Source organism: Sorex araneus, chromosome 1 (genome assembly GCF_027595985.1).
Source record: "Sorex araneus isolate mSorAra2 chromosome 1, mSorAra2.pri, whole genome shotgun sequence".
Lineage (NCBI taxonomy): Eukaryota > Metazoa > Chordata > Mammalia > Eulipotyphla > Soricidae > Sorex > Sorex araneus.
This window is the reverse complement of record NC_073302.1, coordinates 74,042-87,313: the sequence shown is the minus strand read 5'-3', so window position 1 is coordinate 87,313 and position 13,272 is coordinate 74,042. Positions and strand designations below refer to the sequence as shown.

The window sequence follows — 13,272 nt, the reverse complement described above, 5'->3', positions numbered from 1 at the left end:
GAGAGAGATGTGCTCAGGAGAGAACATGGGCTTCTCCAGAGTGGAGAGGGAGCCCCAGTACACATTGCACCATCAGACATGAAAGTATAAAAGTACACATCTCAAGAGAGAAAATGAGGGGCCAGAGCGATAGTACAGTGGGCAGGGTGTTTGCTTTGCACACGGCCGACCCGGGTTCAAGCCCCAACATCCCATATGATCCCCTGAGCACCTCCAGGAGTGATTCCTGAGTGCAGAGCCAAGACTAACCCTTGAGTATCGCTGGTGTGACCCAAAAAGCCAAAAAGAAGGGGGGGACTGGAGAAATAATTCAGTGGGTAGAGCATTTGCCTTGCACACAGCCAACCTGGGTTCAATTCCCAGCACCCCATATTGTCCCTAAAGCACTGCCAGGATTGAGTGCTGAGTAATCCCAGAACATCTCCTGATGTGGCCCCGAAAAGAGGGGAAATGCAGGCAACACATGTACTTGGGCACCACATGTGCTTGGCAGCAGCACATGGGCACGGGCAGCACATGCATGCACTTCCTTTGTTCAAGTTGGTTTTCATAGGCTTTCTCCCAAACTGCCCCACTTGGGACTTTCTCCTAAGCAAGGGTCACTGCTAGGGTGGTTGCCATGGGGTAGAGTTGGGAGTAGTTGATGGTCTTTGATTGATAGATGATTTTTCTGGCCTTTATTCCTGCTGGAGCTTTTTTTCAGGGGCCCAGCCTTCTCTGGGTTTGTGCTAATGACAGTTATAGGTCTAATCAGGCCTTAGTTCCTGTGTCCACAAGGTGGGTCCTGACAGCCTCTGGGCTAGTTGGTCTTATTATTTTCCAAAAACTTGCCATGGGGTACCCTTCCCCATATACCTGCCTGCCTGCTTCAGTTTTGTTACTCCATATAAATGTCAACAGCATTTGAGTTATGTCTTTTAAACTGTCATGGGTATTTTTTTTATTTTATTCTTTTATTGAATCACCATGTGGAAAGTTACAAAGCTTTCAGGTTTAAGTCTCAGTTATACAGTGCTCAAACACCCATCCCTTCACCAGTGCACATATTCCACCACCAAGAATCACAGTATACCTCCCCACCACCCCCACCTCCCCAGCCCCCCACCCCGCATGTGTAACTGGTAAATTTCACTTTACTTTCACTTTACTTTGATTACGTTCAGTATTTCAACAAAATATTCAACAATAATCACTATTATTGATTTGGAGTTTCTCCCCCCCTAAAGTCAACCTGCTGAAAAGAAAGCATTAGATAATTTGTTTTCCATTGCTGAGAATGAAGAGATATGAGGTCAGGAGGCTGCACTAGCAGCCGCACAGTTTTGGATTTCTGTATTTTAATATTTTAGTAACTAAGTCCAGAGAAATATCTGCCAGAAATCGCAACATTGTAAGCTCTCAGCTACTTTATATTCCACATATGAGTGCAATATTTCTATGTCTGTCTTTTCTTTCTGACTCATTTCACTCAGCATGATACTTTCCATGTTGATCCACTTATATGCAAATTTCATGACTTCATGTTTTCTGAAACTGTCATGGGTATTTTGATAGGGACTGCATTGAATCGATAGAATGCTTTGGAGATGTGTTTCAGTTTCCTGGAAATTTTTTAGTTTTATTTATTTTAGTAATGATTTATAATTTTCTTTGTGTAAGTTTTTCAGCTCCTTTGTCAAGCTGATTCCCAGGTACTTAATTTTCTGAGGCATACCTAGGCCAAACCTAAGCCCTGGAACTGTGTCCAGGAAAATAGTCGCTTTCTGGTGGCTGGTTAGTCTGTGTCCTAATCAGACCCTGCAGCATTAGTTCTGGCTTTTGCCACTGACATTCCTTTGTGCAGCGTTAGGCTCTGGCTTCTCACTGACTCATGTGCCCTGTGCTCTCACGGCTCTTCTGTGCTTGCTTGGACCAGCTTGGTGCCTTATTCATATTTTACTGTGTCCTTCAGACACATGATGTGCAAGAAAAGCAGTCACTATAGAATACTCTTAAAATTCTTGGGAAATAACTCTTTTCTTTTTTTTTTTTTTTTTTTTTTTTTTTTTTAAAGAAATATTTTATTGAACCACCGTGAAAACAAAAAAATACAAGGCTTTCAGGTTTAAGTCACAGTCAAATACTGATTAAATCACCATCCCTTCACCAGTGCACCCGTTCCACAACCAAGAACCCCAATACACCCCCCTCCCACCCCTCCCCCATCTAAGTAGCTGATGATATTCCCATTATTCTCTCTATATATTGAGTACATTTCATATTTCCATACAGAACTCACTATTGTTGATTGGAAATTTTCCCCAACAATCAGGCCTGCTGAATAAGCATCATCTAATAATTTCTCTTCCTTGGCAAAGGTGAAGACTTTGAGTCCGCGCGGCCGCGATAGCGGCCACGCGGTTTTGGGTTTCTAATATTTTAGCTCAGTTCACAGTCAAAATGGATGGCTGCAAGAGTCTGCTCTGGTGCCAAAATGGGTTAGGAGACCTCAGGATCACAGTCAGTAGGCGGGAGGCTCTGCTTCTCGTGCCGCGGCTCTTGGTTCATCTCTGGGCGGAAGGCGCGCCGGGAACACCTCCCCTCCCAGGATCACCTACAGGCTACGTCACTAAAGAAAGTCCTACCTCCTGGTGTAGGGGTCTTAGAGGGTGGCTCTCACCGCGTGGCTGCTGCCGCTGCCGCCATTTTCGCTCAGAAAAATGGGGTGGAGAGGGAAAAAAATCCCTTCCCGGGCTGCACGAGGTTGTAGTTCAGTTCGCAGTCAAAATGCATGGCTGCAAGAGTCTGCTCTGGTGCCAAAATGGGTTAGGAGACCTCAGGATCACAGTCAGTAGGCGGGAGGCTCTGCTTCTCGTGCCGCGGCTCTTGGTTCATCTCTGGGCGGAAGGCGCGCCGGGAACACCTCCCCTCCCAGGATCACCTACAGGCTACGTCACTAAAGAAAGTCCTACCTCCTGGTGTAGGGGTCTTAGAGGGTGGCTCTCACCGCGTGGCTGCTGCCGCTGCCGCCATTTTCGCTCAGAAAAATGGGGTGGAGAGGGAAAAAAATCCCTTCCCGGGCTGCACGAGGTTGTAGTTCAGTTCGCAGTCAAAATGCATGGCTGCAAGAGTCTGCTCTGGTGCCAAAATGGGTTAGGAGACCTCAGGATCACAGTCAGTAGGCGGGAGGCTCTGCTTCTCGTGCCGCGGCTCTTGGTTCATCTCTGGGCGGAAGGCGCGCCGGGAACACCTCCCCTCCCAGGATCACCTACAGGCTACGTCACTAAAGAAAGTCCTACCTCCTGGTGTAGGGGTCTTAGAGGGTGGCTCTCACCGCGTGGCTGCTGCCGCTGCCGCCATTTTCGCTCAGAAAAATGGGGTGGAGAGGGAAAAAAATCCCTTCCCGGGCTGCACGAGGTTGTAGTTCAGTTCGCAGTCAAAATGCATGGCTGCAAGAGTCTGCTCTGGTGCCAAAATGGGTTAGGAGACCTCAGGATCACAGTCAGTAGGCGGGAGGCTCTGCTTCTCGTGCCGCGGCTCTTGGTTCATCTCTGGGCGGAAGGCGCGCCGGGAACACCTCCCCTCCCAGGATCACCTACAGGCTACGTCACTAAAGAAAGTCCTACCTCCTGGTGTAGGGGTCTTAGAGGGTGGCTCTCACCGCGTGGCTGCTGCCGCTGCCGCCATTTTCGCTCAGAAAAATGGGGTGGAGAGGGAAAAAAATCCCTTCCCGGGCTGCACGAGGTTGTAGTTCAGTTCGCAGTCAAAATGCATGGCTGCAAGAGTCTGCTCTGGTGCCAAAATGGGTTAGGAGACCTCAGGATCACAGTCAGTAGGCGGGAGGCTCTGCTTCTCGTGCCGCGGCTCTTGGTTCATCTCTGGGCGGAAGGCGCGCCGGGAACACCTCCCCTCCCAGGATCACCTACAGGCTACGTCACTAAAGAAAGTCCTACCTCCTGGTGTAGGGGTCTTAGAGGGTGGCTCTCACCGCGTGGCTGCTGCCGCTGCCGCCATTTTCGCTCAGAAAAATGGGGTGGAGAGGGAAAAAAATCCCTTCCCGGGCTGCACGAGGTTGTAGTTCAGTTCGCAGTCAAAATGCATGGCTGCAAGAGTCTGCTCTGGTGCCAAAATGGGTTAGGAGACCTCAGGATCACAGTCAGTAGGCGGGAGGCTCTGCTTCTCGTGCCGCGGCTCTTGGTTCATCTCTGGGCGGAAGGCGCGCCGGGAACACCTCCCCTCCCAGGATCACCTACAGGCTACGTCACTAAAGAAAGTCCTACCTCCTGGTGTAGGGGTCTTAGAGGGTGGCTCTCACCGCGTGGCTGCTGCCGCTGCCGCCATTTTCGCTCAGAAAAATGGGGTGGAGAGGGAAAAAAATCCCTTCCCGGGCTGCACGAGGTTGTAGTTCAGTTCGCAGTCAAAATGCATGGCTGCAAGAGTCTGCTCTGGTGCCAAAATGGGTTAGGAGACCTCAGGATCACAGTCAGTAGGCGGGAGGCTCTGCTTCTCGTGCCGCGGCTCTTGGTTCATCTCTGGGCGGAAGCGGGAAATAACTCTTTTCTGAAAAGGGCAGGCACTCCCAGAAGTCCTAACTGAAGTGACAGTTTAGTCCCAGGGTTTGTTGGGAATTAGTTTGGTTCTTAGGTGCTTCAGTGGACATGTCTACATTGGCAGAAGTCCCCGGCTCAGTCTCTTAAATTACCTTCCAGGGTGCAGTGCAAGTCGGCTTTTTTTTTTATATATATACTGTAGGAGTACTGCTATTTATTCAGCCATTGATTAAGCTGATTGAATTGGGCATGAACTCCCCATTACTTTTTCTTTTTATCTATTCTAAGTCTTAACTTTATTTTATTATTATTCCCCCCCCCTTTTTTTATTCACCGTGAGATACAGCTACAAAGCTTTCATGTTTGAGCTTCAGTCATATAATCATCAAACACCCACCCCTTCACCAGTGCACACTTTCCATCACCAAAATCCCCAGTATTCCCCATCCCCCATTCCAACCCTTCCCCTGCTTGTGTGGCAGACAATTTCCCCCATACTCTCTCTCTACTTTGGTTGCATTCAATATATCAGCACCAGTCTCACCACCCCTCAAACCTGCCGAAAAGGCAATGCTAAATGATTTGTTTTGTATTGCTTGTTATGGAAGGAATATAATGTCCAGGAAATTCTGTGTCATTCTCTTCTGGGAGCTTTAGTTTATAGTCCCTGGGTCTTGGCCATTGATGAGATTACATGGCGCCAGGGACAGTTTGTGGGTGTGACTGCCAAACTTCTGGGAAACTGGGGAACGTGTAGGGAGGAGGCCCAGTCCCGATCCAAATGGGTTTGGAGATCTCAGTCACAGGTTCCTGCATATGTGGGTTTTTCTGCCGGTCCTCTCTCTAGTGAAGTTCATCCCATTTTGGGTGAGGCTCATGCCCTCTTGGGTGAGGCTTGTCTGAGCATGTGAAGAGCGGCCTTGGGCATGGCGGTGGTTGAGTTATGGAGGTTTTTGGCTGCCAGGGTTCTGCTTGGGGCAGGGAGGGAAACAACCCATTCCCCCTCTGAGGTGCCCTAGTGAAGACAGCCTGGCACAGGGTCAGGGCATTCTGCGGTGCTCTCTCCTGGGAGCTTTAGTTTATAGTCTCTGGGTCTTGGCCATTGATGAGATCACATGGCGCCAGGGGCAGTTTGTGGGTGTCACTGCCAAGCTACTGGAAAACTGGGAACCTGGGGGGAGGAGGCCGAGTCCCGATCCAAGCGAGCCTGGGGCTCTCAGTCACGGGTTCCCACCTACCGCTGTGCTATAGGCCCTAACTGCATCTTTTGATCTCTTTCAAGATTTATGGATCTCTGAAATAAGGCCAATAAATGAGCTTATATAGCTGAGCCAGAGGTGGTCTGTGGATGTGTTTCCCACGTACCTGACTTTTGGCCCTTTTAATTCTTGGTAAACTTGGCCCCAAGCGGTTGGGGTCTGGCCAAAGGGACAGCAGCAACTTTGGGGTATCTGGAAGCCTGAAGGCACCATCAAGCTGCTGATGCACTCGCCCACAGGTACAGGTTTTACCTGCTGGCGGCGCCATACCCCCGCAAGTCTGCTTCTTTCTGGAGGTGAAGAGGTCCGAGACCAGATTATGGGGTGGCAGATTTCTGGCAGCACTTCCCAGGTGTGGCCAGGAGCTGAGGTTCAGGTGTGGTTCAGAGGTGGTCAGGGACTGAGGTCTCAGGTGTGGCCAGGGGCTGAGGTCCAGGCGTGACCCAGGTGTGGCCAGGGGCTGAGGTCCAGGTATGGCCCAGGTGTGGCCAGGGGCTGAGGTCCAGACATGGCCCAGGTGTGTCAAGGGACTGAGGCCCAGGTGTTTTCCAGATGTGGCCAGGGACTGAGATCCAGGGTGACCAGGGGCCGAGGTCCAGGCCACAGGGATGAGTTCCACTGATCTCTTTTGGGCTGCTGCTCTAGTTCACTCTCCTCAAACCTCAGGCTTCTCTTTCTCAGACCCCTCAGTGCTTTCCTGCCCTTGCTGTTGGGTCAGGTCTTCAACCCATTTCGTTGCTTTTCTTAATGGGGCAGGGGCCCACCTTCTCTTCACCTTTGTGGGTGCACATTGGCCCAGCACATATGTGCAGACAGCGCTCTCTGCAAGGTCAGGCATGTCTTTTCCAAGCTCATTGCCACGCAGGTCAGTGTCTGTAACATGGAACCTCTGTGCGCTGTTTCCAGGGGTCAGTACCTGGACTACGAGAAGGAGGAGGTGGAAGCTCAGCCCCGGCAGTGGAAGAAATATGACTTCCACTATGACAACGTGCTCTGGGCTCTGCTGACACTCTTCACTGTGTCCACGGGAGAAGGCTGGCCCATGTGAGTGTTCCTCTGCTCATGGCCGCTGCCCCACAGACTCCAGGGGCAGGGGCTCAGCAGGTATATTTGGGCCCTGCCATCTACTGCCAGGGGTCATAGGCCATACCTCAGAGAGAGCTACCTGGGAAGAAGAGATCAAGCCCAGGAAGATCCCTTTTGAGTGGCTGGGCCCAAGCATCTTGCTGTTGCAGTCCCCCAGCTTCAGTTAGGGCAGCTGAGGGTGTTTTCTCAGTACCACCCTGGCCTGGAGGGGCTCCTTCTGGGAGGAGGAAGTCAGTGCTCTAAGCCTGTTGACCGGGGAGCCCACAGTGAGCAGACGCATGGGCTGGGTATGGGTAGTGCCAGACTGGCAGGCTGCCTCCGCCTCTCCTCTTGGGGCTGGGGCCCCTGCTTGGCAGTCTCCAGCTGCCAACTCCAGAGGAGCGCTGCAAGTGGAACCCCCCGGAAAGGATAGTCCTTAGCTCTGAGGCTGGCCGATCCAGAGCCTGTCCCTGCTGGCTCCCCTGACAAAGCCTTTGCTCCACCCAGGGTGCTAAAGCACTCGGTAGATGCCACCTACGAGGAGCAGGGCCCGAGCCCGGGGTTTCGCATGGAGCTCTCCATCTTCTACGTCGTCTACTTCGTGGTCTTCCCCTTCTTCTTCGTCAACATCTTTGTGGCCCTGATCATCATCACCTTCCAGGAGCAGGGGGACAAGGTGATGTCTGAGTGCAGCCTGGAGAAGAACGAGGTAGGTGTCCCTTCTGGCCTCTCTTCGCTCTGTCCTGCATGGGGACCCTCAGGGTTGGGGAGCTACAGCAACTGCTGGGATGAGGGTGAGCGGGCAGGCTCCTGGGTGGGGTGCTGCAAGGGGCCTGCCTCTAGCTTCTCGTGCTCCCCTCCCCGTGCAGAGGGCTTGCATCGACTTTGCCATCAGCGCCAAGCCCCTGACGCGGTACATGCCCCAGAACAAGCAGTCCTTCCAGTACAAGACCTGGACCTTTGTAGTCTCGCCACCCTTCGAGTACTTCATCATGGCCATGATCGCCCTCAACACAGTGGTGCTGATGATGAAGGTGCCTGGGGCCAGCATAGGGTCCAGAGGGTGGGGGTGTCTGTGCTGATCACGCCAGGCAGGGAGTTGGCCTTTGTCCTGCTGGTGTGCACTGAGTAGCCAGTGCAGCAGGACCCTGCGGTGCTGTCCCTCAGCCTGGCCTGTGTGCGGAGTCCTGCCTTCCTTCTCCCTGTCCCTGGGCTGGGACGGTGAGAAGGCTCTGGGAGAGCACAGGGGAGGCATGGGGAGGGGCACCCCAAATGGGAAGGCGGGGCTTCTCTGCGTGTTCAGCCCGTGGCCATCAGCGCTCTCCCTGGCAGTTCTATAACGCGCCGGAAGAGTACGAGCTCATGCTGAAGTGTCTCAACATCGTGTTCACCTCCATGTTCTCCATGGAATGTGTGCTGAAGCTCATCGCCTTTGGGGTGCTGGTATGTGCCCCACTCTCCCTCTCTCACACTGCTCCTTGGGGGGAAGACCTGTGGGGGCTAACAGCTTGGGGTGGGGAACCCTGAGAGCACAGCCACCCCTGCAGCGGCCAGCAAGGGGTAGCACCCACACGGCTGTCAGGACACAGCCCAGTGCAGCTCGGCCTGGGCCCAGCATGTCCGTCCCCGGGGTCTCCTGGGTAGACTGCCCCTTCTTGCTCTCAGAGCCACCACCTAGGCCTGACTGTGTGTGTCTTTCTCTCTAGAACTACTTCCGAGATGCGTGGAATGTCTTTGACTTTGTCACAGTGTTGGGAAGTATTACTGATATTTTAGTAACAGAGATTGCGGTAAGTAGCCCTTTCTAGACCCTCCTCCAGCCCCCTTCCCTCTCGAGGGCTCCCTCTGTGTTCCAGCCCAGCTGGCCTGGCTCTCCTCCTGGTCAGGAGGAGAGACCTCTAGAGGTGGGGCTGCTGATGGGGTTCTGATTCTGCAAATGTTTATTCTTGGGTAGGGAAGTGGTCCCTGATGGATGGCCTGGACGTCACCAGAAGCCTGAGCTAGACACGAGCTGTAGGGCTGGCAGGTGCCCTCACACATCTAACAGTTACTGCCAGAGTGTCTGTACTCAACTCAGTAAGCGCCAGCATTCTGTAGAGCTCTGCTTAGTGGTGTCTGCATGTGAGCAAGTTCTGCTGTTAGCTACCAGGCTGCCAGAGTCAGGGGCAGAGTGTGGCCTTGGCTAGGCCTTCTCAGAGCCCGCGATACACAATGCCTCCGAGAACAGCACTTTGAATTGGACTGGGTGGGGGGGGGCGGCGATGCCTCAGCTGCATGCCTCAGGCTGAGTCCTCTGGAAGAGGATGCGGGTAGGGGTGGCCTTGACACATTTCTCTGAGGAAAAGTGGCAGGTGAGCCGGGTTCGTGGAAGAGGTGGGGGGAGGAGGGAGTCCCAAGCCTGGGGGAAGAGTACAACACCCAGGGGCTCTAGAAAGGGAGGGCCACACCCTGAGCTGCAGCATATACCCTCACCCTCAAGGCCACAGCCAGACTGTGTCGGGTCTCGGTGCCTGAGTGCACCCACACAGGCTCTGGACCCTGGGATGTGTAAGGTCAGGGTAGATGCTGTATGGTGGGCCTCCTGAAGAGCAGGCAGGACCCTTAGCCTCACACCCAGGCCCTTGGCTCTGCTCCCTCCATCCCTTTGCACACAGAGAGGCTGGTCACAGCATCCCAGATGGGCAGGCCTCCCTACCAGTGCTTACTTGGTCTTAGCACCGCTCTGCTCTCCAAGTGCCTCCTCTGTGGCCAGCCTGCTGTGGTTTTGGCTGCTGGCTTGGTGCAGAACATCTCCCTCTGGTGGCCCAGGTGCCCACCGGCCTTGTCTTGGCAGCTCTGGCAGCCCCCTATCAACCATTCAAGGTTAGGGCTGGTAACAAGCATCCAGAAATGCCTGGTTCCAGACAGACGTGTCCTGCCCTCTGGGCCCTCACAGGTGTTTTGGTGTTTTCCTCAGTGGATAGTTTTCCTGCCTCTTAGAACCAGGGCCTTGCGTTCCCCAAAGTTCCGATTGTGGGGACCCTCAGCAGCTCCTTTGCTGCTCTGAGTTGCTGTGTTTGGAATCCATTGCCTATGTGCTGAGACTTGGAGGCCGGGGGCTGCACCTGCGATGGCAAGGGCCCCTGGGCAGCGGGTGCTGGGGCTGGGTGAGCGGGCTTCCCCGTGGCTGGAGGCCACTCCCAGCACTGCCGTGCTCAGAGGCGTGTGCTGGCCTCTGCTTAGGGCAGGACAGTGTTTTGGAGTAGCACAAGGCCACCCGCTGTGCTGAGATGGGCCCCGCAGCTCCCGTTGGCCAGACTCCACACACCTGCCTCAGCTGCTCGTCTGGACTTGTTGGTTAGCATGGACACTAGCCACCGTCTGTGCCCCTCTGGTGGACACCAGCACACAGTGCAGATGCTTAAATTGAGGGTGGGGGGCCCCTCTTCAAGACCCCCTGGAGGTCTCCTGCCCATATGCCATTCCCTCCGGAGGCCTGGCCAAGCATAGGTACCTACCTAGGAATCTGCAGGCCTCTGTGTGGGCCTTTTCCTTCCCCTCACACCACTGGGTGCTATCTCCAGATGTTCCTTTGTGGGGTCTCAGGAGTCTCTCACCAGCTTAGGGTACCAGCCCCCCCATTAAGCAGACTGCCTGCTTTCTCCTGGTGTTTGAGGCATGGTAGCAGCAGTGCACCCACGGCCACATGTCTAGGCTGCCTGCAACATGCTCAGATTTCCGAGGTACCTTGTGAACAGGTGCTGGGCTTGGCTGCCCCAGCCAGGAGTTCCTAGATCTGACACTGTGTCTTGTGGTTAGACACTAGTGTCCAGGAGCAGCTCCTCGGGGGGTACCTGCCGAGGCAGTGGTCTGCTCTGAAGGTCAGGACATTGGCACTGGCCTTCCCAAGGTGGAGCTTGTAGACTGTTGCCTCTCTGCCCCGTTCCTATGCTGGTACTTGGTAGGTAGGTATTCCATAGTACTTCTTGGATGAAAAGATAAGGAAAATAAAACATGTAAAGAACAGGAAAAGCTATCACTATTTCCAGGGAGCATTATTTCCAGGATAAAAATCTAGAAGTCTAAACAAATTAGAATGTTGGCAGGGTTGCTGAATTGGAGATTGCTTAAATAAGCTGATTGCATTTCATTGCGTCATTGGCAGTCCTGACTGTAAGCCCAGCAGAGTATGGGAGCAAGATCTTTACACAGAAAGTTGCTAGACAGTTTTGGAAGATAACAAGGGAGACTTGAGTTGATAGGCATATAGCACGTCCTTGAATAGGGACCACTTTTGGGATGATAACTTCCCCCAAATTCACCTGTGGATTCAGTGGGATTGCAGTGAAAAAACAGTGATTTTGGTTTTGGAGTTACTTTGTCTACTGTTTTGGAGCTTGGCAGGCTGCTTCTGAAATGTGTGAGGACACATAGAGGTCTTCAGATGCTCTGTGTTCATGAGAACCAGTGGCAGGGGCTGGCAGTCAGCCTTGCTCTGAAGCTGCTGCAGCTGAGACTGTGGGGTGGGCCCAAGGAGGCCATGGCAGCCACCCAAAGAGAACAGCTCAGTGGGCAGAGAGCTCAGCCATGCATGTGCTGCCACAGTGAGCAGCGCGCGGAAAGTTCGCCACCATGCATGTCAAGTGGATGAAGGACTGATGCAAATAGCACAAGTTCTAAACTCTTCAGAGAAAATACAGGAGACTGCTTTAAGACCACGGCTAGGGGTTGATTTACCAAACTGTGAGGCACCAGCCATAGCTGAAATGCAGTCTCCTAAAGTTCCTGTTCATCAAAAGAAGGGCAGTGAGTACCCAGGGAGAGGCCGTTTGGGCCCATCCCTTCTGAAAACATGGACAGGGGTTGGAGGTACAGTCCAGTGGGCAGGGTGCGTGTCTTCTACATGGTTGACCTGGGTTGACCGTGGTTGACCCCAGCACTCCATGGCCCCCCACCCCGAGCACTGTCAGAAGTGAGTGAGCCTTGAGCATAGAGCCAGGAGTAACTCCTGAGCACTAACCGGTGTGGCCCTAAAAGCAAGAACAACAAATATAAACAAAAACCATAGGTAAACTATCTTCCTGACTCCTGCGGCTCCTGAGCACTGGCGGCATGACCCGGACACAGCAGCAGCATTTATAAACCTGCCTCTTGTGTGCTGAGCCTTCCTCCCTTGAGTGGGGAAGATGCTGGGGGGAGCATCGCAGCTTGTGTTTTCCTGACACGTAACCTCCAAGGAGGGAAAGCATCTGGGCCTGTGAGAGGAGAGCAGGGCACTAGGGTTGTGCAGGGACACATGGCCCAGGAAGGCAGGGCAGGGCCTGGCCCACCTTGTTCATGCTTCCTTTCCAGTGAGAGGGGGGGTTTGGCAAATTGTTGACAGCACCAGTCCCTGCTCTGACATCCCCTCTCTGGCCCCTGCACAGCTGAGGTCTCTGGCTGTGGGGCTGGCCCAGCCCAGACCCTGAGACAAGAGTTGGGTGCAGCCTTCAGGTGGGGTCTCAGACTTGAGAAATTGCGCAGCAGGAGAGCCAGCCTCTGCTACCCCTCCCATAGACAGGCTGGTGTGACTTTCACCAACCACACTGCCGTCGGCCAAAGGCCGCAGGACCAAGGGCAAAGAGGACCATTCTTTGGCATGTGTGTCCTCGCAGCAAAGCCTCATGTGAAGGTGGTGCTAGTAGTGGACATGATGCTTGGATGGGGGTGGGGAGTAGTGACCGGTTGTATGGATCAGGATGCCAGGTGGGGCCCTAGATGGACAGGGTGTCAGTAGGGGCAGTGAGAAGAGGAGAGCACCCATGTGTTTATGTAAACAGCAGGTGGACTGGGTTTGTAGGGACGGCGGGGTGCAGTCTGGACGCCAGCTTCCCTGCACCTGTTGGACTCCCAAATGAGGGGTCCAGCGAGTGCATCAGACCCAGTGCTGGTGACTCCAGACTAGGCAGCAGGGGCAGACCAGGTGGTTTCTGGTTCCTGAGGCTCACGGAGGCCAAGTTGGGAGAGAAGAGGTGAGCCAGGAGGCCTCTCAGCAGCCGAACCTTGGGGCCATGGCGGCTCACACACAGTTCCTGGAACTCACCTCCAGCAAGCTGTGTATGTAGCCACTGAGTCCGGGATGCCCCGAGCGGTGGGGTGTGGGGCTCAGACACCCATTCTCTGGGCCCCCTTCACTCAGCTCTGCCTGGTGGAAATTGGTTGTGAATGCGTGGCGTCTTATTCTTTCATCCGTAGTCACTTCATATGTTACTTTGTGAATGCACTTTTTTTTTTTAGGCAAAAATATGAGTGTCAGTTCCCACCCCTCAATTTACAAATCAAAATAGAACACTCATCTTAGTAAAGGTGCCAGTGAGGGGCCTGAGGAAGCACAAAACTGACATTGATTTCTTTGCCTAGAAATAAAAAAAAGTGCTTGTGAGTCGCGGGTGGATTTGCAT

At 53.5% G+C, this 13,272-nt stretch overlaps 1 protein-coding gene across 7 annotated transcripts in view; it reads left to right on the top strand.

The window, feature by feature from the left end:
- The window catches only part of CACNA1B (calcium voltage-gated channel subunit alpha1 B), a 176,099-nt gene that overhangs the window by 115,647 nt on the left and 47,180 nt on the right, over window positions 1–13,272 (top strand). For all 7 annotated transcript variants that reach the window (XM_055144303.1, XM_055144288.1, XM_055144268.1 and 4 more), the window contains 5 exons: window positions 6,695–6,832; window positions 7,361–7,562; window positions 7,723–7,887; window positions 8,186–8,296; window positions 8,560–8,643. In XM_055144303.1, the coding sequence (XP_055000278.1) occupies window positions 6,695–6,832; window positions 7,361–7,562; window positions 7,723–7,887; window positions 8,186–8,296; window positions 8,560–8,643 (700 nt within the window). The remainder of the gene's footprint in view (window positions 1–6,694; window positions 6,833–7,360; window positions 7,563–7,722; window positions 7,888–8,185; window positions 8,297–8,559; window positions 8,644–13,272) is intronic.